Source organism: Diaporthe amygdali (assembly GCF_026229845.1).
Source record: "Diaporthe amygdali strain CAA958 chromosome Unknown NODE_3_length_2959817_cov_65_330692, whole genome shotgun sequence".
NCBI classification, from domain to species: Eukaryota; Fungi; Ascomycota; class Sordariomycetes; order Diaporthales; family Diaporthaceae; genus Diaporthe; species Diaporthe amygdali.
In genome coordinates this window covers 1,353,259-1,377,573 of record NW_026517023.1, presented here as the reverse complement: position 1 = coordinate 1,377,573, position 24,315 = coordinate 1,353,259, and the positions used below count along the sequence as shown (strand labels likewise).

The 24,315-nt window shown below is 55.6% G+C and overlaps 8 protein-coding genes across 8 annotated transcripts; 4 read left to right on the top strand and 4 right to left on the bottom strand.

Moving 5' to 3' along the window:
• Positions 1–411: 411 nt before the first annotated feature.
• On the top strand, positions 412–7,146 carry J7T55_002810 (paired amphipathic helix protein Sin3a; the record flags this gene model as incomplete). Its single annotated transcript, XM_053137921.1, has 8 exons — positions 412–1,014; positions 1,075–1,134; positions 2,125–2,253; positions 2,312–2,968; positions 3,059–3,159; positions 3,227–3,809; positions 3,993–6,533; positions 6,589–7,146. 8 exons carry the CDS (start codon positions 412–414, stop codon positions 7,144–7,146), a joined length of 5,232 nt encoding a protein of 1,743 aa, XP_052998678.1.
• An 818-nt stretch (positions 7,147–7,964) lies between these two features.
• J7T55_002809 (uncharacterized protein) lies at positions 7,965–10,932 on the bottom strand (the record flags this gene model as incomplete). Its single annotated transcript, XM_053137920.1, has 4 exons — positions 7,965–8,854; positions 8,945–9,049; positions 9,137–9,465; positions 9,590–10,932. 4 exons carry the CDS (start codon positions 10,930–10,932, stop codon positions 7,965–7,967), a joined length of 2,667 nt encoding a protein of 888 aa, XP_052998677.1.
• A 3,414-nt stretch (positions 10,933–14,346) lies between these two features.
• J7T55_002808 (uncharacterized protein) lies at positions 14,347–15,811 on the bottom strand (the record flags this gene model as incomplete). The annotated part of the gene is made up of 3 exons (XM_053137919.1): positions 14,347–15,290; positions 15,528–15,680; positions 15,760–15,811. 3 exons carry the CDS (start codon positions 15,809–15,811, stop codon positions 14,347–14,349), a joined length of 1,149 nt encoding a protein of 382 aa, XP_052998676.1.
• A 202-nt stretch (positions 15,812–16,013) lies between these two features.
• Positions 16,014–16,477, bottom strand: J7T55_002807 (uncharacterized protein; the record flags this gene model as incomplete). The annotated part of the gene is made up of 2 exons (XM_053137918.1): positions 16,014–16,143; positions 16,221–16,477. 2 exons carry the CDS (start codon positions 16,475–16,477, stop codon positions 16,014–16,016), a joined length of 387 nt encoding a protein of 128 aa, XP_052998675.1.
• Positions 16,478–16,688: 211 nt separating this feature from the next.
• On the top strand, positions 16,689–17,637 carry J7T55_002806 (frg1-hypothetical protein; the record flags this gene model as incomplete). Its single annotated transcript, XM_053137917.1, has 2 exons — positions 16,689–17,098; positions 17,199–17,637. 2 exons carry the CDS (start codon positions 16,689–16,691, stop codon positions 17,635–17,637), a joined length of 849 nt encoding a protein of 282 aa, XP_052998674.1.
• Positions 17,638–18,483: 846 nt separating this feature from the next.
• On the bottom strand, positions 18,484–19,636 carry J7T55_002805 (wd domain-containing protein; the record flags this gene model as incomplete). The annotated part of the gene is made up of 3 exons (XM_053137916.1): positions 18,484–18,670; positions 18,763–19,100; positions 19,163–19,636. 3 exons carry the CDS (start codon positions 19,634–19,636, stop codon positions 18,484–18,486), a joined length of 999 nt encoding a protein of 332 aa, XP_052998673.1.
• Positions 19,637–20,250: 614 nt separating this feature from the next.
• Positions 20,251–22,874, top strand: J7T55_002804 (uncharacterized protein; the record flags this gene model as incomplete). The annotated part of the gene is made up of 3 exons (XM_053137915.1): positions 20,251–20,275; positions 20,355–22,424; positions 22,483–22,874. The coding sequence occupies 3 exons, from the start codon at positions 20,251–20,253 to the stop codon at positions 22,872–22,874; spliced, it is 2,487 nt and encodes an 828-aa protein (XP_052998672.1).
• A 362-nt stretch (positions 22,875–23,236) lies between these two features.
• J7T55_002803 (uncharacterized protein) lies at positions 23,237–24,257 on the top strand (the record flags this gene model as incomplete). Its single annotated transcript, XM_053137914.1, has 3 exons — positions 23,237–23,832; positions 23,907–24,108; positions 24,162–24,257. The coding sequence occupies 3 exons, from the start codon at positions 23,237–23,239 to the stop codon at positions 24,255–24,257; spliced, it is 894 nt and encodes a 297-aa protein (XP_052998671.1).
• Between the last annotated feature and the right edge of the window lie 58 nt (positions 24,258–24,315).

Genomic DNA, 24,315 nt, shown 5'->3' with positions numbered 1-24,315 from the left:
AAGACGCGAAGCATGTGTCCTAAACAAAGAGGACTAATATAGAGTAGTGATCAGTCAGTCTATGAGACCAGTCACTCAAGGTCTTCGGCAGACACCGTCGAGGCCTTCCAAATGCTCTGGGAGACCTGCTCATTCGGACAGTTCGCTACGTAGAAAACCGTGGCACCAGTTTGGGATGCCCAAGGAGACAAGGAGACCGGGCTACCCCCTCCCCTTACAGCCGGAAGGTCCAGGGTTAGGGTGACTATCTTTCTTATCAGCTCTGAAGGACTAAACTACGTCATCAGCCCATCTGCGAATAACGGTGGGCAGCCTTACGCATCAGATCAAGCCAGCTAACTGTCAGTACATGTACTCGTGTATCGTACGACGAAAAGAGGCATCCAAAGAAAATAACATTTCACACATAACATGAGGGCTACCCAACTCACTGTTTTGCTGTCCTCCGCCCTCCTCGCCCATTCCCTGATGCCCGTCTCCGTCTCGCTCCACAACAGGGGCCGTGGCGGCAAAGCGATCCCGCCCCCCATCAGCGCCGACGAGGTTCAACGACCCATCATGGACGGCCCAGGCCCAGCACTCCCACCCGACGCATCCCACGGCGAGCCAAGCGGCCCTCGGGATCCTCCTGCCGGGGGACCAGGGACGGTGATCCTGTCAGACGTCATGGGCAAAGATCGCAGCATCAATATCTTCGCCGGACTAGTCCGGGATGTTGACTCCCTGTCGCGCCGGCTCGACGACTCATCGCAGAATTCGACGGTTCTGGCACCGCTGAACTCGGCAATGGACAAGCTGCCGCGCAAGCCTTGGGAAGACGCTGGGGATTATGACAAGCTGGGCGCGGACGCGTATGAGGGAGACGACGGGAGAGAGCGGGCACAAAAGAATATCAGGAGGTTTGTTGAGGCGCACGTCGTTCCGAAAAGTCCCTGGAACGAGGGTGACAAGGTCAAGACCCTAGGCGGCGATGGTGCTGAGATATGGTGGGAGGAGAAGGACGGCAATAAAGTAGTAGGTTCTCCTACATGTCGCGGCTTGCTTCAAATCCACTCCTCTAACAGTTCGCGACAGATACAGCCTGGGAACATCGAGGTATCTAGTGTAGCAAGCTCGGTCCAAAATGGTCAAGTTGTGAGTGACAACCCACCTCTTCCCCTAATGCACTCTGCAGGAGGAAGCTTGTTGACCCGTGCTCGCGATAGTGGATACTTAAGAATGGGCGGAATTATTCGTAATTGTCTGAAGGCCTGACATGGTCGGGAATCCAGGATTCAGTTCAAAATTTTAGCGATCATACCCCGAAGAGCAGAACAGAAATGCAATGTTATGAATATTATGAGCTGTACCTTATCTTATAAACGCGATGCATACGCTACAAACGCGGTTTCCCATGCGTGTTTGCAGAACGCGAGACATGAGGCTGGTCTACTACTTGAGGATATCGGACGGTACTGTATACTTTGAATATATATATATATATATATATATATCTATATATATACATGTATATATGTATCATGTGCATATATGTATATGTGCGCTTCTTCTGGGGCACGACCTCGCGAGATAATTTTACTTGGCCGTTCCAACAGACTAATAAGGCTTGCGCTCCTTGACCATCTAGGCAGTGACGCGTTTTTTTTACTTGGATGGAAAACTGCTGCAGCCCCTGATTTAGGCAAGGGAAAGTTCTCATCGGCAGGCAAAAAGACGGAACGTCACTGCCAGAAGCCACGAAGGGAAGTGGAGTCAGCTAAAGAGGTCTGGTCATGCTAACAGTCTTGGCGGGGTGTTCTCCGCAGTCACAGTTATTGTCTCTTCTCGTCACTAACATGCTTATCTACACGTGAACGGTCCCAAAGGAGTCGGTCGATAACAATCCCGGAGCCGTTGTCGCATTGCCCTGCTCTAAGGTTCTCTGGTCGCCAATCCCAGCTCGCTTCGGTCATTGTCGTGGTGTCGGGCGATCTGACCTCCATTCTCCCCTTCAGAGCTTGCAAATCGTGATCTACACAACTCCCCTCACGCAGAAGCCGCTGCCGTTCTGTCTTCAAGAAGCCTTCTAACAAATGTATCATGTCCATTTTCAGCTTCCATGCCCTCGAATGACAGTAAGTAAAGACCATCTTCCCGTCTGATCGTCTGCTGGAGCTCCAGCTCAAGCCCTTTCTCGAGATTCTCGACTGCGGCTTTGTCACGCAGGCGCACAACTGGATGCACAGAGCTCGTCACCCCCTCGTATTAGTGATTGTATATCACTTGTGTAAAGTGCACAATGCTGATTTCCTGCAGTTACTCTGAGGTATAGAACGTGAGCTGTGGCACCGAGTCCCATTCTCCCCTGAAAGCTTTCGCCGGCACCCAGCCCCACAATATGGAAGAGCAGCGTCATCGCGCTGCTCTTCTTGAGCAACAAGACGAGAGGATCATCCGCGAGCGCGAGAGGGAAAGAGAAAGAGAAAGAGAACAAAGGGATCGTGAAAACGAACGCGCCAGCCGAGATCCGTACCCGCCCAGTGCGCCTCACCACAGCAATGCTGGCTCCATCCCAATCCACCAGCCTGTCGCAAACCGATTTCCCGGCACAATACACAGCCCTGGTGGCCTTTTGGCAAACCATGGCGCAAACCCATCAAGTATACCTCTTGGCGCACCTTCTGGCCCAGGAGGTCCTCCTGGCGCTGCGCATGGAGATTCCAACAACAGGCAAATGCCCCATGGCGTTCAGAACGGTGCTGCTTCATCGCAACATCAGATGTTCGCCCCCTCAACACATGGCCCTGTGCCACCGAACGGACCCATGAGCACATCCAGTGGTGCAGCGGCAGTGTTCGGGCCTCCACTCCAGCCTGAAGGAGGCAGAGGTGCCGCCCAGCCGTTGCCGTTCGGTGCTGGCATGGCCCCCGGCCATGCAATGGCTCCAGCCCCGGGTAACATGAACCAAGGGCAGCAGCCCATACTCAATGTGAGATATTACCACAGCTCCGATAATGCAGACCAAGGTCATGAACAACTGCTTCCTCGGAACACCCGTGCTGATGTCCGCCTCAAACAGGACGCTCTCAGCTATCTTGACCAGGTCAAAGTCCAGTTCTCTGAGCAGCCTGATGTGTATAACAGATTTCTCGACATTATGAAGGACTTCAAGAGCCAGACGTGAGTGACAAATGCGGGCCCCCTCGCGACTTCGTTCAACATGTCGTGCGTTGCTGAGAGACCGTAGGATCGATACACCAGGCGTCATCAGCCGTGTTTCTGAATTGTTCGCCGGGCATCCTAATCTGATCCAAGGCTTCAACACGTTCCTCCCTCCAGGGTATCGGATCGAGTGTGGCTTGGAGAATAACCCAAACAGCATCCGAGTGACGACACCCTCGGGCTCAACAATCCATTCAATCGGCCCCGGTAGGGCGGTGCAGATAGAGTCTGGCCCAGCGCCTTCTTCTGCTCCGAGTCAGCGCTTCGCAGAGCAACGCCCGCCGAATTGGCAAGGTCCAGTTCAACACAGCATCGAAAGCCCCGAGGCCCAGTTCAGCACGCCCGCTCAGAGCGGTCACGGGGCGATGGGCCATGGGTCTGGGCAGAGCGCGCCTTTCGACGCGCATAGCCCGGTGCAGCAGCGAGGACAGCCACCAGCCCAGACGAGCTCGGCAACTTCTCACCCTCCTATTCCTCGGAATGCACTCACCCCAACACCAGCTGCTGTTCAAGCATTGAATGGGGCTGCAGCTCAGTCGCAGGCGAACCTGGAGAAGCGGGGTCCAGTCGAATTCAATCATGCAATCAGTTATGTTAACAAGATAAAGGTGAGCCTGTCTGTTGTAGCTCGTTTTGTGGTCCATTGTGTAGTCGATTTTTCCATTGTTTTTCAATTTTCTTGCTGCTGTGATTGGTTGCCTGGGGCATGGAATGCGCATATCGCTGCCTCTCCCTCTCTCCCGTATCTATTAACTTTTGACCCAACGCCTCTAACCCAAATTCTGTCGCAGAATCGCTTCCAAGATAAGCCCGAGATCTACAAACAGTTCTTAGAGATCCTGCAGACATATCAGCGAGAGCAGAAACCCATCCAGGACGTCTACGCCCAGGTCACGACACTGTTCAACGCTGCGCCAGATCTTCTGGAAGACTTCAAGCAATTCCTCCCAGAGTCCGCTGCGCAAACTCGAGGAGCTGCACAACGTGCTGAGGACTTCAATGCCATGACGAACATGGTATCGACGCCCCAGCCAGGGCACACAGCTCGAGACGGGCCCAAGGGTCCGCCAGTCGGTAACTTTGCACCCCCGGCCAGCGCAAGCAAGGAGAGCAAGAAGCGCACGCGACCAGATAAGCAGGCTGGCCCTGCGACATCGCAAGTCGTCGATCCACCAACGTCTAATATGCGAGGAGCGCCTGCATCAGGCAGCAACAAGAGACTCAAAACAACTCACCCGAAGCCTGGCGCTGCAGAAGGCGTTGAGCCAAACCTGACACCTTGCATGCCAGTGCCTCTCGCGCCTACGTCCCCTGCCTCCTCTGCCGACCTTGAGATAGCTTTCTTCGACAAGGCCAAGAAGTTCATCAACAACAAGACGGCATTCTCCGAGTTCCTCAAACTTTGCAACATGTTCACTCAAGAACTGCTCGACAAGGACGATCTCATAGCCAAGGCGTCACAATTCATCGGAGGCCACACTGAACTTTTTGGCTGGTTCAAGGAGTTCGTCTCGTTCAGTGGAGAAGACTACGTCATTGAACAACGTCCTGAACCTGCTACCGGCCGGGTCTCGTTGAGCAATTGCCGCAGTTACGGACCTAGCTACCGTCTCTTACCGAAGCGGGAGAGACTCAAGCCTTGCAGCGGCCGAGATGATCTTTGCAACTCAGTCTTGAACGATGAGTGGGCGTCTCACCCTACTTGGGCTTCCGAGGACTCTGGTTTTGTCGCCCACAGGAAGAACGCATTCGAGGAGGGCCTCCATAGGATAGAGGAAGAACGCCACGACTACGACTTCTACATTGAGGCTAACCAGAAGTGCATTCAACTCTTGGAACCCATTGCACAGCAGATGTTGACGCTGACACCCAACGATCGCGTGAATTTTAGGATGCCTACAGGCCTCGGGGGGCATAGCCAATCTATCTACAAACGAGTTTTGAAGAAGGTGTATGGCCCAGAGCACGGCCCACAGGCTGTGAACGACATGTTCTCCAACCCTTTCAGCGTCGTGCCGGTGGTTTTGGCCCGTCTGAAGCAAAAAGACGAGGAGTGGAGATTCTCTCAACGCGAGTGGGAAAGGGTCTGGCAGACGCAGACCGAGACCATCTATCTCAGGTCACTCGACCACATGGGGCTCTCCATCAGGAACAACGACAAACGTACCTACTCGGCCAAGCATCTCGTCGATGTCGTCAAGACGAAACACGAAGAGCAGAAGCGACTACGATCCGCGAGGCACAAGATCCCACACTATCAGTTCCAGTGGAATTTCGAGGACAAGGAGCTTATCCTTGATCTCCTCAGGCTCATGTTCCTGTACGCCATGAACAGCGGGCAGCATGGCGCTACCGAGAAGGAACGTATCTTGGACTTCTTCGAGACATTTATCCCGCAGTTCTTTGACCTTCCAGAGGACAAGGTTCAGGAGAGGCTTGCCAATATCGACAGGGACTCGGGCGATGAAGATGCCGAGGAGCTTCCCCCGACTGAGCTGACCAATGGGAGGTCAGGCCGTCGCAACGGTCGCAAGTCTGATCTTCTTCGCGGCGTTCTTGACCCCGGCCGCAACGGCAGCAAGCCACGCAACCACAAGGAGGGCAGCGCAGCATCGGGAAGCAAGGAAACGACACCCGATGTCGCCTCTGGGAACGAGGAAGAGATGCCTGATGCCCCCGAAGATGCCTCTGTGCCCGAAGTTGGTTCCAACGATAGGTGGCTTGCGACTGCTCCAGTGCCCACGGTCGCATCCGGTGACAACTCCCTGCTTGACGAGCAGGGTGATTTGAGGGCCGATGGCTCTTTCCCTCGCCCGTGGTTCAACTTCTTCTGCAATCAGACGATCTATGTTTTCTTCAGCATTCTCCAGACGGTATACCAGCGCCTGAAAGGTGTCAAGGACAACAAAGAAAGCGTTCTCAACGAGATACGGCGTGAAAGACTGGAGAAGCCAGCCAAGGTCCTTGGTCTTGTTCAGGACGATCTAAAGTTCTTCAGCAACCTTTCGGAAGATAAGTTCTGGAGCCGAACGGTCGAGCTGATTGAGGATTTCATTAATGGCGATATCGATGAGAACCGCTATCAAGACGTCTTGCGGCACTACTACCTCAGCAATGGCTGGCAGCTTTACACGATCCAAGACTTGCTCAAGACTCTTTGTCGTCTTGCCCTTGTTTGCAATAACACCGACAACAAAGATAAGACACCAGACTTGATCAAGCAATACATGGTCAGCCGTCAGCATGATGAGACAAGCTATCAAGTCGAAATCAGCCACCGCAAGTTTGCAGAAAAGTGTATCAAGGACGGAGAGATGTTCGTCATCAGCTGGGTAAGTACTTCTTGACCATCAACTGCTCCATGTGCAATCCCTAACATCGTCCCAGATTCCATCAAAGAGCGAGGCAACCGTTCGCTGGCTTCAAAAGGACGACACGACCTTCCATATGGACGAGATGGAGCTGCGCGATCGCTGGCAATACTATATCTCCTCTTGGATGCGCACCGAGCCAACCGAAGGGGTCCCTCGGTCTCGTATGCAAAAGGTTGTACTCACCCGCAATCTGCCCTCAGGGGATGCCGACTCCGACGGCGATTACCAACCCAAGGCTATCTCGTACAGCGAAGGTCTGGTCCTTAAGATCTGTCTCAACACGTCCAAGATCAGCTACGCCAAGGGCACATCGAACTACTTCATCTACAACATTGACGGTGGGTCTGGGGAGGAACGTGAACAGCGCGAGCAACAAAGGCAAATGGTCAGGGAAGTTCGCAACCAGAAGTTCACTGAGAAGATGGCCATGAATAGTCCTTGGATGAAGAACCTCAGCCAGGAGCAAGTTCAGCATGCCAAGGAGGCCTACGAGAAATGGAAGACCGAGGGTATCGCGCCCGCTCAAGATGACGACGAAGCTATTCTTGATGCATCGCGTCGCCGCGAGTAGCTCAGCGACGTCCCCTGGTATTGAGAATGGTCTGGTAGTCTTGTGGAAGAATTACTCTCGGGGCCGAATCTCCTTGTAGCAAGAGGTCGTGTCTTTAGACACAACCTCTTGCGTTTCCTGGCGTCAAACATCTCGACCGAGGCCCACAACTCCATGGGCTCGAGCCTTCCAGTGAGATTGGGTTTCGCGAAATCTACGGCATACTGGCATGACGACGAAATGAAATACATTGGCATATGCGGTTTGAAGAAGAAGAAGACAAGCAAAGGGAACAGCAAGGCCCCAGGAGCGGCCCAGCCCGAATGGCAGAAGGGAAAGGGGGGGCGAGGGGCGGGGGTTACTTGCGGTTCCGTTTGGTTGCTTGGTCAGTTGGCTGTTGTTTTGGCAGCCCACATCATGATTCCCTGCGCAGGTCGAGCAACCGCGGCTGGCAGACACGCACGTGGCCGCCAAAGCCTCGAGCTCTGCGGTCCTGCGAGCCAACCGGGGCGGGCTCACTGCTCGATGAACGCTTCGCTGCTCGTCTCCTGTGAGCTGAGGGTAGCAGTCATTATTTATTTCTTTTACTTGTTTCCTGTACTGATACCGAGCAATCAATATTCTCGCGTGCAATGAATCCTGCTCTTCCGTCTCTGTGATTTGGCCTGTTAATCTGCTTGCCCAAGGCCGGATGTGTCTCAAGATCTATCTTTCGTGAAACCATCGAGCATGGTTGTACCACCGCATCATTCAAAGCGAGAGAAAGATAAAGTGTTTGAGCTCTTCGAATAAAGCAATAATCACATGATCTATGTTGGTATCTTTGTTCTAATGGAAGTCTAAAAAGAAAACAACCCGCTCCTTCTCTTTCCGAAGGGATAAACCAGTAACGCCGCGAGTCCAAGTCCCACTGATATGCTAATCGCCACCTGTATAACGCTGAGAAGCACCGTGAATGCACCTGTATTGAGGTCAGACGCCCCCATCGTCGAGGCTGCCGCCGTCTTGTTCCCTGTGATCGCGTTGGCGCTCGTCACGCCTGAGACGAGAGACCCGCCGGAGGCCAGGCCACTAGGTACCTGTACGAAGATCGCAGGCAGCATGGCTGCTGCCGCCAATCCATAGCCCACGCGCCGAGCGGTTGTCTCGGGGTCCTCGTTCGCCTTCGCAATGCCCTTCTCCAGATCTCGGTTCACCTTGCGCATCTTCAGGTCCAGCCAGAAGTTTTCGGCTGGACGGCTCAGCCGAGAGTACAAGTTGGCCAGCACACCAATCGTCAGGGCTCCCAAGGTGTTGGAAATAGTAGATGAGTCCAAGTATTTGTTTGTGTAGCTGTTGACAACGTACCCAGCAAAGGAGATTGTGAGCATGACGGGAAGCTGCTTGTACTTTGCCTGGTTGATGACACATAGACAAAGTGTGAAGAGCGGTACGAATAACAAGTTCCAGTAGCTGTTGAGGGGGTTGGAACATGAGGTTGAGCTCGTAGCGTTCTTGTCCATGAGACCGTAGAGGACTGCCCCAATTGTAACGCCGTAGCCGAGGAATAGTGTGTAAATCATGGCATACACCATGCGCACAGAACCGGCGATCATGTTGTGGCTCTGAAGCTCAAGACTTCCGCAGAGGACCATGTATCCCGGGAGAATGAGTGCAATAGAGGACTGTGAGAGAGCTGAAAAGCAGAACAAGTTCTCTCCCTTGTACTGGATTGACCCAAACATCCTTCCTGTATCGAGTTATTAGACATTCGACAAATGGTGATCGTTCGCCCGGGGGGGGGGGGGGGCGGACGATGGGGTGTAAAATCAAGACATACCTAGGAAAGCCATGAGCAAAGCTGCCGAGGTTTCGAAAACATTGGCGTAGAGCTCGCTCGAGGGTGCCATAATAAGCTGCATCAGGCCCACCATACAGCCCATGACTAAGTCGGGTCAGTACCTGCGTATTCGAGAGATGGCAAGTGATCTCGGAGAGGACAACGTTGTTGCAAGAGGGGAGGGTTGCTTACCAAAAGCAATAGGCATATCAATCCATCTGCCCTCGAAAGCAAAGGGAGCAACACAAACAGCAGCTAAACCATACGTCACCACGCGAACCCACTTGTTGTACTTGTGCTTCCTGGTGACAACCGCATCCAGCCGGAACATCGCCTCATCGACGCCGATGAGATCGTGGACGACCAGCTTGTAGATCTCGTGGACGTCTCGTAGCTTGCCCAAGTCAACGCCCTGTGGTACGCGAACAATTTTGACCTCGGTTGTGTGGGTTTGTTTGTCGTCAAATGAAATAATCATACAGCCAGGGAGGTAGAGGAACTGTCCTTCAATTGCCAGAACCCTGCGGCCTCGATTAGTCTTAGGTCCACACCTTTGCCTTGATTCGATATAGTCCATGGCTCTCGTGATTCCATTGGGACAGCTCCCAACTCAAAAGCCGATTGGCAGGGAAGTCTTGTGCTTACCTAGCGGACATGGCCATGTAGGCCTCTAGTCTGTGTGTTGGAGCACCAAACTCCATTAAAGCACGACATAGCTTCACCATATATTTGTGTCGGCTGATGATTTCAGCGATGTGCTTCTTGATCAGAAGTTGGTCCACCTTCTGCTGGGGTGTCTTAGAAGGCTTGCGCTTGTGCTCCTTCTTCGGGCGCTGCTCACGCTCACGCTCGGCTCGCTCCCGCTTCAGCTTGTCTGTCACGATCTCGGACCAGTCCTTGTTGGAAGTCGCCGGGGCCGCAAGAGTGGATGACGAGCCGATCAGTTCGGCAAGCGTGGACGCCGAGTTGCGAGATCCCAAGCCAAATAGTCCGCTGCGTGGGCGCTCTGGTCTGGGCGTACCTGGGGCCGTGCTCGGAGGTGAAGGGCGGGGAGTCCTGTTGGGGGTCCGCGCCGGGGTGGTTGTGCCGCTGCCTTCGCCGCTGCCGTTCCGGTCCTCTGCATTGTACAACTTGAGTAGTGTTCCCAGGATACCTCCGTGGTAGTTGGTGGGAGCAGGTGGGACAAACTCGAGGTCGTACGCCACTGGTGTAGTGGTGCCTGACCGGATTCCCTCGATATCCGGGGTTTGTGCAATTGGAATTGGGGCGCCCCTGGCCGCACGGCGTTTTGTATGACTTCGTATAAGTCTATCTGCGTCTGCTTCGACCTTTTGGCGGAACTTGAGACCCGATTGGTCTATGTCGTCCTCTAACGTCGCGGCTCCTGTAGATGCAGCGTGGTCGCGTGTTTCCATCCCGTTCAACAGGCCGATGTCGTCGAAGTTGCCCATGAGTGGCGAGTCATCGGGTGAAGCCCTTGAATTCACGCCAGACACACTCTCGGCCAGTCTACCTGCCCTGTGCCTTGCTTCAATCTCGGATGGATGGGACAGTCCTTCGATTGGTTCGGAGGGGTTCTCGGGACGGTGTTGTTTCCGTAGCACCGGCTTGGGCAAGCGCAGGTTGGGAAGTGGCATGCTGGGCTTTTGCGGGCCGGCGTGATCCTCTACTTTCAGAATCCTTTCCAGTGCGTTCGTGACCTCTTCTTTGTCGAAGGAGTCTCTGCGGGCGGGGCTGGTTATGGCGGCATCTGGGAGACCGGGTGTGCTGGCGCGAGAGTCGGCCACGGGGATATGCGAGAAATAGTCGCCTTCCTTCGGAGGAGATCGATCTTCAGCACTGCCCGCCCAGCCGACCTTCTTCTTCTTTTCACGCGGAGTGGTGACGGTGATAATTGGACTGAGCTGATTTTGATATGCTCGACTGGGGCCAGGTTGTCCATCTCGTACAGGAGAGGCCGGCCTTGAAGGAGACGTGTTGGAAGACATGGCGAGCTTGTGTCGGAGGCGAAGTATGGGTAAACGAGATGACGATATCCCAAGGGGAAAGTCCCAGAGGGACGTGCCCGGGGGACAAGTCGAGAGCCAAATGTGTCAGAGATGGTTGTTTCAAAGCGGTTGTCCCAAGGTGCGTTATACCACCGTCAATTGTCCCACAGAGGATGTCCCAATCTCCAGGCCTAAGTGTTCCAGTGGCACACAGTGGTCGGTGATCCCAAAGCCAAGTATCACCGCGTGAATGAAACCCCCACTGGCGACTGGCCCTGGCTGAGATTGTCGAGGCTAAGAGATGATGAGACGAGTGAACACAGATTCTCAGGAGCCCCCAGCGTTGACGATCTCTTTGGGATGTCCCAGGTGAAGGGTGGAGAGGACTGCGAGTTTTATGGGTCGAATAGAAGACGGTTGTGGCTCAAAAGGGGGAACGAATACAAGAATAGAAAACGATCGGACGGGATGATGCGTCTGGATGTTGTGCGCTCTGATGGCGGTCGCTCGTAAACCGGGACGAGAAATGGGTCCTCCTGTTGTCTGTCTGTTTGGGGGGAGATAAGAGGGAGGGTGATATAGGGCAAAGGGCAGAGGGCGAGTGGATGGTGTGGACGTATTGATGTGTGTGTCAATCTGGAAAGATGGTGGATAAACTTGTTGGAAGGCAGGAATGAGCACGGGCAAGCGCGTATGTATGTATGTGTGTAAGGTATGTATGTACAATATGTGTGTGAATCCGCAAGCAAGTGATGAGAAAGGAAGTCACGGTGGGCCCAGGGTATGTCCTTCTGTGTGTGCCCGACGAGTGCGATCAGATCACAGAGGGGACTGAGAGACGAGACGAGTGGATGCTGTTGCTGCTGATAATGACGAGGCGGAGGAGGAGGAGGAGGCAAGATGAAATGACTGGCATTTTGTTCCTGGCTGCTGGCCTGTCAGTCAGTCAACAAGTCAGTCAGTCAGTCATTCAATCAGTCGGTCGTGTGTCAGTTGCCCAGTATCCAGTTGTGGGATAATCCAGACTCTTTTTGCCATTGTCTACAGCTTTCCATGGTGGATCCCGTTCGGGCGGGAAGCAGACAACCCCCCCATTGAAAACGTCACCTCCGCAAGTCAAGCAAGTCGCCGTGTGGGCCGCCCTCCCTCTGGGACTTCCAGCCTTCCAATCGACCTGCAGCGACTCGAGTTGTTGCTGTGTGGCCCAGACGGTGTGGTGGGAAGGACCCAGCTCCCAAGAAAATCCAAGAACCCAGGAACCAGAGAGACCCAGAGACCCAGCAGCTTGATCCATCATCCACCCCTCGGACCGTTTCTTGCTGCAGCGTGCAGCATGCAGCGTGCAGTGTTTTTTTTTTCTCTTCCCGCCTCGCCTCCCGGTCCAGACACCAGTCAGACTGGCACCGGCCACTGAGACACCCGCCCGTGGGTTGCGCGGTCGGTGTGGTTTGCTGTCGAGTCTGCTGTTAGTCTCGGAAAGTTGGGCCGAGTGGATCGCCGTAGCAGCGCGAAAAATGGGTCAGAGCCTCCATTATGAATGAAAATCTGGCGATAGCCAAGGGGCGAGGCGGGCAAGGCTAGAGGTATCAGGCATGGATCTACCCTGCTTGGTTTCAAGCCACGCATCTGACAGCGTGGGATGATTTTGCCTACCACGCCTACCTGCGGCCACTGGGTGCCTGTGTACCTGTGTCACACTGCTACAGTGCCCCCGTGCCCAGAAACACAACGAACGGTCCCTGTGCTAACATGAACTGCTGCAGACAGCAGTGCAAGAATAGCACCGAGCCTCCCGAGTCGATACGAGGCCGAGGATCTGTGCTCAGCCTGCCAGGCTTCGCCCACTACAAACCATAGATAGCACGACAGCAGGGTTGCAGGTTCCGGATGTCACGGTTACAATAGATGGAGCCAGCAATTCGAGAGTCCAAGTCCAAGTCCAACTAGAGCCCGAGAAAAGGAGTGGCCAGGGCTGGCAGACAAGGACTGTGTCACAGAGATCCAGAGAGATCGTGGGCGGCCGCCAAGGCCGAGATATCAACTCAGGGGCACACTCAACGCGCTTGATTGCGATCCGATATTCAACTGGTTGATCAGCGCGCCAGCTGTTTGCGTGCTCACGGGCTCATTACTCTCGCGCAGGAATGATTGGGTGCCACAATCACAACGGGATCGGGAATGGCACACATTACCGCCCACCCTGATCGTCAGGGCCCAGCTCACTTGCGCTTTCACATGCGAAACAAGACGCCATCTCGCGAGACGGCCTTGCCATCTCACCCCCCAGAACACAGCACAAACCAGAGCTTCGAAAAGAGTCAACACCTCGATCCCCGGCACCGCTCATCCCTGCTTTTTAGATGGGTCTCATGCCGTCTGGCCCGGACCCTTGCGTCGACTCATGCTCGCCTCTCTGGCTCGGCGCCACGGGAGCAGACCCAGGATCTAGCAGTCCGCGTTTTGAGCCTCAACAAACCTAGACTGCTACTGTGTGGCCAACTCATTACTATCTCTGACACGGACGGACTGGCGGGTAAATATCTGGTTATCATGCGCGGCCCCCCATGCAATCCGAGTGCTGCAGCTCATTGCAGGAGACGGGCGCTACTGTGACCTAGCGAGCTGCTGGCTGAGCTGTCGGTTCCACCGTGCCGGTCACCAACCACCTCGAGGCCATCTAACTTTTGCTATGTAGACACCCAGGAGACCACAGCAATACATCTGTCTGCCCACAGGCATTCTAGGCATTACGCAAAAACCACGCCGGGCCTTGGAATACGACCACAATTATGAGGTGCCCCCTAACTATATGCGACGTGGCTGAGGAGCCTCGTCAACAGCCAGTCGACCGCCACCCTGCACTGACGTCGTCATTCTGCATCGCGACCGCTGGTCGTCCCGCCAGCCTAGCCTGCCATCACCAGTCCGTTTCGTCTGACACATGGGCAGGCACGATTGGACGTGCAGATCTCATCGAGTGTTTTGCGTCGCATCGGCATAACAACCCTACATACGCCCGTCCGCCCGTCCACCCGCCAGCCCGCCCGTCGACATGCCCCCTTGCCGTCAACCTTACCCCTGCCCCTAGCCCTAGGCAACTCCCAATGCGGTAACCCGCGAAGCTCGCGCCTGACATCGCAGGATCCTTACAGTCCACTGACCCAACAACACCCCATTGCGCAGGAGTCAACAGACACACAAACGTCGCACTCCTTCAGGTTTCCGAAAATAAAATACGGTGAGGGTCCACCCGTCGCACGGAGAGCTGGGCACCTCAAAGGTCCAGAATGTCTGAACGGGGTCGCAGATCGGGCCCACAGGCACAGAGTCTGGGCCCAGCGGGCGCCGAGAGGGTGAAACGGGAACGCAAAACCATGGGAGAGGAAATTCAAATTCAAATTCAAATTACTCGGTCTAGGAGACGGTGTTCTTCGCGACGATGCCTCGAGCAAACTCGCCAAACGTGATATGCTGTTCACGGTCCACCTCCTCGCCCAGATTCGGCTGCGTGAAGACGGCCAGCGTGTTCCTCGCGATCCTGCTGCTGCCGCCGTCACTACCGCCCGGCGCGGCCCTGGCGCCCCTGACAAAGTGTGGTACGGCCTTGAATCTACCCCCCGTGATGCGCTCCAGGGCCTCGCCCGTCTGGAAGGCGATGCAGTCGCGCGGGATCTTGACCTGCACCGTCTTGCCCGTTCTAGACTTGATGTACAGCCCGGCCGCCGGGTCTGGCGACGCAGCCAGTTCGTCGAGCGGCTGCAGCGTCTCGGGCAGGGCGGGCTCGAACCGCGGCACGGCTGGGTCCGCCCTCGCCTCGTCTACGAACATGGCCGACGTCAGACCCGTCAGGCAGCCGTGGTCCAGGTGCGTCGCGCACCAGTCGTCCTCGTCGTCGCCATTCGCGCTTCCCCCAGCAGAGCCGTTTGCGGAGGCCCCACCGACAGAACCGGCTGGCTCGGGGAAGTAGTGCAGAAGCCTCGCCTTGGTCGTCATCGAGCCCGACACCATCCGCTGCAGGTAGGCCGCTGGATAGCCAGGGATGTCTTTCTCAGCGTACTTGTCGCATGCACCAGCCACCAGGACCGCCACGTCGATGATCAGCCGGCACAGCGACTCGACCGACGCCTTGATGCCCGGAAGCACGGCCTCCTCAGGCCATATGTTTGGGCTCAGGTACTCAGGGAAGCTGTCCTCGGTGTACTCGCCCGTGGGCGGCGCGCACGCCAGCTTAGGGTCGATGTAAAAGGCACAATTGGCGTAAAAGGAGCCCTTGAGGTCATCCACCTGGCCATTCTTGAGCGTCTCCTTGCCGAGCGACCAGCCGGTCAGGTACTTTGCCTTTTCATTCTCCAACTTGTCTGTGCCAGGTGTTAGCTTGCTGTGCTTGATGACTTGTCCTATGCATATCTATGCATATTGTTAGACGGCGGCTTGATTGGGAGCCCGTCCCAACAAACCGGTAGTGCCCGCGCTACTTGTTTCATCACCTAATGATCTATATCTGTCCCGCCTAACGCGCGCCCGCGTCCACGAGCCGACCACTGGGTTCACTCTATTGCTTTTTCAGACACTCATTTATCCACTCGCTTACTTACCTAGCTCAGATTTGGGAAGATTGCCTAGATAAGACGAGTATGACAGGGCGCGACGTCTCAGATCGACAAACTCGGGTGGCACGTCCTTGACGAGGAGGATCCCCAGCGACTCCGGGCCGAATGCCTCCTGGAGCGTCTCAAAGGACACGGAGCCTAGAATTCGCAAAAGTGGGTTCAATGAGTGCTGGTGGTGCTCTCGCTTGGCACTCATAACGCGATGATCATTACGTACCTTTCTTGAGATCCTCCAGTGAGACGGTGACAGCTTGCGTGATAGGAGCCATTGTTTGTGATTTGCTTGTTCCGGGTGGCGAAAAGTTGGACGGAGGAACCCCGAAGTGGGCAAAGGAGGTGAAAATGGGAAAAGGTTCGATCTCACAACCGACTCTGTGATGTGATGTGTATCGGGAGAGGAGGATCGCGGGCGCGCCAACAAACCACGCGAGGGGCAGGTTTTGCATAAAAATCCTCCTTATTAGTTAGATATTAGTCCACGTTGGCGACTGTCATGCGAACCACCACCACCTTCCAGCTTGGGGTTCGGACAAGCCCACCTGGCGCACCCAGGCGGCCGGAGCCGAGGCCGATTTCAAGCAGCGGAGCAGCGGAGGTGGCCCTGTGTGTCCAGCGGGGGCTCGGGAGTGAGAGATAGGCTTAGATAGCTGCATCCTGCCCATATCCTCACTCACTCACTCACTCACTGGACAGTCCTCGACGTTGCATTCAGCGCACGGATGGTCCTCTGCGCAGGGAGCTGACAGCTGCCTATTATGTAATCCATATGAGGTGCCATGCGGTACGATGCTGGGGCCCTGGAGCCCTGCACGAGCTCCCTGCCCCAAGCTTCTGGAGCTCTGCCCGTTCTCGAACCGCAGATGAACCATGGATCGTGAATCGCGACAGCAAAGCTTCAGCTCCAGCTCCAGCTCCAGCTCAAGCTCCAGCTCCATCCTCGAGTGGGATTAAGACTCATCTGGATCCTTCGAAATTCGAAACCCACCTGCAGTTCCCGCACCTCGCCTATCCTAGCCTGGCTGCCCAACGCCCCACGCACGTTACATCCACTCATCTCACAACCGCCGTCGACCGCGTTGTCGCGCTCCTGATCCTGCCCGCTCAAGTGTCAGAGTTCTGGACCAGGGGTTCTAAAGCAGAGGGAGAATGGTCAAGCCGCTCACCTTTAAGGGCGACAAGAAGCCGAAGAAGAGAAAGAGGGAGCACAGGGAGGACGGAGGGGCCGAGGTGGACGATTCAGGCAACCCGGTCGCCGCAGCCACCACCAGCAGCAGCAACAAGGTCGCCAGGACAGACGACGACAATGTCGAGAACGACGACAGCTGGGTCTCGGCCGATGTCGTGGCCGACGTCTCGGGCCCGGTCATGTTCGTCCTCCCCACCGAGCCGCTGACTGCCCTGGCGTGCGACGCCAATGGCAAGGTCTTTACGCTGCCGATCGAAAACGTCGTGGAGGGCAACGCCGCCACGGCCGAGCCGCATGATGTTCGCATGGTGTGGGTCGCCAACAAGATCGCCGGCACGGAGAATTACAGGTTCAAGGGGAGCCACGGGAAGTAAGCAACTGACATTTGACCCTCTTTCCACCCCAACTGGGATCATGGATCACCCGTCTCGCAGCCCAAGTAGCTAACCTCACACCCCATCTGCCACCAGGTTCCTCGGCTGCGACAAGTACGGCATCTTCAGCGCCACGTCCGAGGCCGTCTCGCCGCTCGAGTCCTTCGCGCTGGCGGCCACGGCCGACACGCCGGGGACGTTCCAGGTGCAGACGCTGCGCGAGACGTACCTGACGGTCAAGGCGTCGGCGTCGTCGCGCGCCAACGCGCCGCCCGAGGTGCGCGGCGACGCCGCCGACATGAGCTTCGACACGACGCTGCGCATCCGCATGCAGGCGCGCTTCAAGCCGCGCTTCAAGGCCACCAAGGAGGAGAGGGCCCGCGAGAAGATCTCCCGCAAGGAGCTCGAGGAGGCCGCCGGCCGGAGGCTCGACGAGGCTGAGGTCAAGATGCTCAAGCGCGCGAGGCGCGAGGGCGACTACCATGAGAAGTTGCTGGACCTGAAGACGAAGAACAAGCACGACAAGTACGGTTGATCTGAGTTCTTGCTGGCATATGAAGACTGTGCTCGTCGGGTGCTAGTTTTGTGACCTGGGAGTTAAGACTCACGGTATGTTGCTGCCATGGGCAGAAAAACCACGTCTTTGACGAGGAAATGCGCCGTCTCAGTACCTACACTCGCTGCAACTCGTCTGCAACGATCGGCATCGCGATGAATGAAACAGGACAGAAGTCAGACTGCGCAAGCTTAGGAGCTGTCCTGAGTGTGAACTTCACGCATGGACGGAGAAGTCGTGATGCAATTGGGATGTCCTGTGTGTCGGGGCTGCGAGGCTGCTGGAAGTCCTGGGGATTCTGGGGATTCTGGGCACCAATCGCCCATCAATGTCTGAGAAGTGTGCAAAAATATGGGGCAACACTGGATTGAGGCAGGAGAATGGCCCAGGTAAGGACTGGGCAAGAACGAGGGTACGGACATATTTTCGGACGCGGCCGTAGGTTATGCACGCTACCAATGACTATCTTCCATCCCTTATACGACTTCGAGACCATGCTCATGAAGGGTGTGCTGTCTTTAGGGTTCGCGCGTCTCGCTGCACCCACCCGACCAATTCTATGTTCCCTAGTCCAATGCCGAGCATACTGCCTCTCCTGAAGCGAAAGTCACATCTTCGTCACCACAGGTGAAGGATTCGGCGATATTGATCGGCCAAGATGTCAGTCTGATACACCGGAGGTCCTGAGTCCATCCGGGCAGGATCACTTCCCGCTCATCATTCCTCCCAAGCAGGTTCTTAAAGCAAAGCCATATTTTTTTGGGGCAGGGTATCACGAGCTAGATGTCTAAGCGAGCCTCTCTCTTCATCCATTCTGTGGAGTAATCAATTAGGCCTCCACGCTATGATCTGGCCGTCCTCGCCCGCCGTGAAGACAACCTGCTCCTGGTCGAAGAAGCAGAAGCTCCGCACCAGCTCCGACCCGTGAGCACCGGGGAGTCCGACGCTCGTGTCGGCGCTAAAGCCCCAGGCCGGCGACTTGGCCATGTGTACCAGCTGGAAGAGCTGTTGGCTGTTTTGAGTGTCAGCATGGTCTTCCGAAGAGATGTGAGGTGGAAGGCAGGAGACGGCGGTCTCAAAGAAAGAAAAAAAAAGATAACTCACTCCTGCGAGCCTGCACCTATGACAGCGCCCATGTCGCCCAGCTTGGGGTTGATGTTGGCGACGTACTGGCACCCGAGGGCGGCGCGGATGTCGCCGACGGCCCAGGTGGCATCGCCGCCCTCGCGGCTCTCGGACACGTCGTACAGGGCGAACTTCTCGTCGTGGCTGACGGCGTAGACCTCGGTGGCGTTCAGGAAGCCGGCGTGGTGCACGGAGCCGTGGTTGAAGGCCTGCACGACGACGTCGTCCTCGTCCGCGATCGCCGTGTCGCACACGTTGACGAGCCCGTCGGTCGAGCCCGAGAGAAGCATTTGCGGCGTCGTGGGGTGGAAGTTCAGCTGTATGAGGCACGTGAGATGGGGGGCGAGGGTGGTTTGGTATGGTAGAGGACACGCCTTACCTCTGTCACGTCGTCGCTGTGGACTTCGTTGTAGCGTATCCGGGGAGCCGAGCCGCTGCGGGCGTCCCAGATGAGGATCGAGGCCTGGTGGTTCGCGTATTCTGTGCCGGCTGCTATGGTGTTGCTGGATGAGCTGCATGCGAGGGAGACAATGGGCGCGTCACTCCCTGTCGGCGCAGCTACCTGCGCTTTTGACCCGTCCAGTCGCAGATCCCATAGCGCAACGGAGCCGTTCGAGCCGGCTGTGCAGACGATGGAATTTGATGCGTCAAATGCCCTCGCACAGCTGATGTTCTCGTGCGGTGTCTGTATTGTCTTGAGGGGCCCCTGGCTCAGTCGCTGTGGGTTGAACAGGGTGAGCTTCTGGTCTGATGAGATGGCTGCCAGTCCTCCGGCCACTGGGGTGATTTCCAGGACATAGGCAGGATCAGAGCCTGGGTTTTGAAAGGCATCTGACTTGGAGAGGTTATACATCTTGTCACTGTGACCTGTGACTGGGGTATGATAGATGATATGCTGGGCCTCTGTTCATGTAAGTCAAACAAGCCAAATGAGTGGCTAAAATATCCGCCAGAATTAGAGACTGCCTGGGTTGTGTCTTTTCTCCCGGGCCTAGAGATAGGATACAGTGGAGTTTTAAATCCTTGAACGGATCTAAGTCCCTTGGAGAAATGATTTCTGTTAATTGACCACCTCAAGAACTGGTATGTGGTGGTGTTGGCTGTGGTAAACTTGCCTAAGATTTTGATAGCTCTTCATATCAAGATTTCCAGGTACAGTCTAACCTCTAGGGGGTCCAGGTGCCGTTGCGTGCAGTGGCCAATCAGCTACCTTCCCGAGAGCCAGGTACCAACAGCCTTAGCGCAAGGCCACCCGCGGCAACTTGGACTAGATGCAGTGCATGCAGGAAGCTCCGGCCGGGATCAGGACAGCTTGTATGTCAAGAAGACAACACTTCAATTACCAATTCGTCAGCTGGCCGAAGGGTCTGGCAACACAACCCCCATCTTTTTGATTTCAACAGGACGAGAAGAGTGCAGACATGATATAGCTATTGCTATGCGTTGCTTCAGCACTTTTCATTCACGATGAAGCCTCTTGTATGGCCTCTCCGTAAGTCGCCTGACCCCCCATGATACATGCAGCTGCCCTTCTTGCTTCTCATGACCCTTCTGACACGCGCCACCGCCAGTGCTCTTGCAGGTCTTCTCGCCAGTATGGGCAGATGCGAATCGCGAACACACCACAGCGGCCGCAACAGACATAGTCAACGGCCATGAGACTGGTCAGTCTTACCGAGAGCCCGGCGCGGACCACGTCGATGCCGCCATTGCGAAACTGCACGAGATACATCCTCCATCCCACCACCACCAAAGGCGGAAGAAACCTGGAATATTGGGCACTATCGGGCAACTCGCATGGAAAGCTGTCCCGAGTCTGCGTATGAGCGCCCCGCCGTCAGAGGATGGCAGCAGCAGCAGCAACCACAAAGTGATGGATGCGCGGCTCGTCGATGCCGTCAAGCACCTCGAGGCAGCTACGCACAAGAACAACTCCGACGCACTTTATCTTCTGGGACACATGAACTTCTATGGCAACTATACCCACCCAAAGGACTTTAAGAAAGCCTTCGATTATTTCCAGCAGCTCTCGACCCTGAATGGAAACAGCTCGGCCATGTACATGGTCGGTCTCATGTATTCCACGGGGGTCGGGGGCTCCGTGCAGCGGGACCAGGCCAGGGCGTTGTTATACTACACCTTCGCGGCGCTCAAGGGACACACTAGAGCTGAGATGACCCTGGCATCCCGGCATCACACTGGCGTGGGCACCCCAAAGAGCTGCGAGACGGCTTGCAAGTACTACAAAAACGTCGCGGATAAGGTCATGGAATGGTACCGATCGGGGCCGCCCGGTGGCATGAGCTGGAGTAGAGAGGCCTCTCATATCGCTGACGACTTTGGTGGCTTATACGGCGAGGGAGCAAGTGTTTCCAGCTCTGGAATCAATGCCGTTCGACACCATCCTCACTCGGATGCCTATGCCTCTATCGAAGACATCATTGAGTATCTGGATTTGATGTCGAACAAGGGCGACTTCAAGTCGTCCTTCAACCTTGGCCGCATTTACTATGAGGGGCAGAGAGGCTTGGAGCGAAACCTCGGCATGGCCGCCAAGTACTTTTTCATGGTGGCCAAGAAGTATTGGAAGCCTAACGGGCGTATTGAGGAGAATTTCAAACCGGGCCTCGACAAGATCGCAGCTAAAGCCGCGGGCTACCTCGGCCGCATGTATATGCGTGGCGAGGGCGTGCAGCAGGACTTCGACAGGGCAAGGTTCTGGTTCGACCGTGGCATCTCCCACGCCGATGCGCAATCCCAGTTCTGTCTGGGATTGATGTTGTTGAGGGGATATGGAGTCTCCAAAAACATTGGAAAGGCTACTGACCTTTTCAAGGCATCAGCGGACCAGGACTATGCCCTGTCACAGGTCCAGCTCGGTGTCCTGTTCCTTGACCGTGGACAGCCAGACGACGTGCGAGTGGCGAATGACTACTTTGAGCTCGCCGCTAGATACGGCAACATTGAGGCCCAGTACTACCTCGCAGAAATGATCCACCATGGTATTGGCAGAGACAAGGCCTGCGCTCAGGCGATGGGTCTGTACAAGACGGTAGCAGAGAAGGCCGAGCCGTTGGTGTCGGCGTGGAATGAGGCAAACAACGCCTACGAAGATGGCGACTACGAGCTTGCATTCCTGGGTTACTTACATGCAGCTGAAGAGGGTTACGAATCCGCCCAAAACAACGTGGCCTATCTGCTCGACGCGAGGCAGTCGATGCTGTCCAACGTTCTTGGAATCGGGGAGAGCAGGTCTTCTCTGATGGATAACCCTGCACTTGCGCTCATTTACTACACACGATCATCGAGACAGGGCAACATGGACTCGCTGGTCAAAATGGGCGACTACTACCTGGACGGCATCGGGACTGACCTCGATATCGACAAGGCTGTTAAGTGCTATACGGGCGCCTCTGAGTATCACCAGTCGGCTCAAGCCCTGTTCAATCTTGGCTGGATGCATGAGAATGGGGTGGGGCTGGACCAAGACTTCCATCTGGCCAAGCGTTACTATGATCTTGCCCTCGCTACCAACGAGGAGGCATATCTCCCAGTAAAGCTCAGCCTACTCAAGCTGCGCGCAAGAAGCTATTGGAACACGGTGACACATGGGCGGATCAACTCAATCCAAGACGAGCCAGGTGAGTACAACACATGCGCTGATCCTTCTGAGAATTTGACTGACATGGAGGGCCACAGAAAACAAGAAAGACTGGTCCTTCAGCGAATGGGTCAACAATTTCATCCAGGACGACGGATATTTCTATGACGACGTCATGTACGATGATATATACGACGACACCATGCCGGGAGGCGACGCACCGCACTATCCTGGTGCGGAGGATGACGGGGTCGTAGATACGCTGATCATCATGTCGCTGGCCATGGCGCTTGCGTTCGTCGTCTACTACAGACAACACCGGGAGCGGGCTGAGCAGGCTCGGAGGCAGAGAGAGCAGCAGCAGGCGCAAGGGCAACAGCAGGGAGGAAACGCTGGTGCTGCTGCTGTTGCTAATAATAACGGCGCTGCCGCGCAGCCTCCAGCGAACCCTGCGTTTGAGGACTGGGTCGCTGGCGGAGTTCCTTTTTAGTAACGAGACGGAAAGCAATTGTAGATAGGATCACAGTATTTGATATTGATTCACAAAATGAAGCACTGGCGTTAGGGTGGGGGTGGTAAATTGTAGGGGAGCAGGGAGTGCGCCTAGAAATGCCACGCTAAAATTGGACCCTGAGCTGCGTTGCAGCTTCCCTGCACCTACCTAGGTACCTCACTGAGTTGACCTGACTGCCATTGCGACGTCAGCTCATCACGGCCAATGTCTATCGTCAATGGTCAATATGAAAACTCGCATTCCATGCTTAATTGAGCCATGGAATCCCACAAATCCCGTGACGTGACTTGAACACCATCTTTGACGGGTTCTAGCCGACCTCCACTGCGATTTCGAGGATGAACACGCCAGCAGCTAAGCGAAGGCGCGTCGACGCCGCCAACAAAACCCTCAGGAAGCCATTCCACTCGCCGCTGCTCAACCGGCGGCCAGGCACGGGAGATGAGAGCACGCCAGGATCCAGCAAGACACCAGAGCCAAACGCCAACAAACAGCCGTCCGAGGATGTCTACTCGCCTTGCTCGCCGTCGGTATCGAAACAGCCTCAGGCAGTGAGGCCAGCGCGGTCGCTGGGGAACCTGCACCACACCCGGCCGGCGTCGCCTTTGAAACTATCCATAGCTTCCGGGCCTCCTCAGTCTGCCAAGAGGAAAGCTACAGGCTCGGGTGAGGACGACGTCGGGCCGGACCACGACAACCCGTTTCTTGCTCTTGTCAGAGCCCACAAGACGGCTGGCCGCGATGCCGTTATGAAAGACCTGGATCGGCGGCTGGACACCGTCGAGCAGGCGAGGAAGATCGAGGCTGCGTCCGAGGAGAGCCGACCCGGGGAGCCTGTGGACCAGGAGCTGAGGGACCTCATTGCCAAGTGGAAGGGAGCAAGTCGGCTGGCCGCTGAGGAGTTGTTTGAGACTGTCAAGGAGCGCGTTGATAAGTTGGTCATCCCCTCAGAGATTGATTTCGCCGTCGCCATATTCTTTCAAGGCTCGAAACTGACCTGAGCTGCAGCGCTGGGGGCTCGAAGGCATGGAAAGAGATGCAGCAGAGGCAGTTGGAGTTCTACCAGGGATTTGATCAGGAGTCACCCTCCAAGTCGAAAGTTTCAGACGAGGACTTTGAATCGGAGTACTCGCAAGACGTTCAGTCTCACCTGAAAGAGGGCAGGAGAGCCCAGAAGGCTGAAAACGTACCTGACGAGGATGATGAGCCCGTGAGTGTCTCTCTTTTTCCTTGATCTGATCCCTTAGGCTTACTGTTTGGCAGGAATTCAACATGGCACACATGCTCCATAGCCTGAACATAGATCTTTCACTCCTGGGATACGATGAGAAAGAGGATAAATGGACCAATGAGACCTAGAGGTGTTACCACTACGCCTCCTGTGAACATGCCCGTGGTCAGTGTGTCGCCTTAGAAT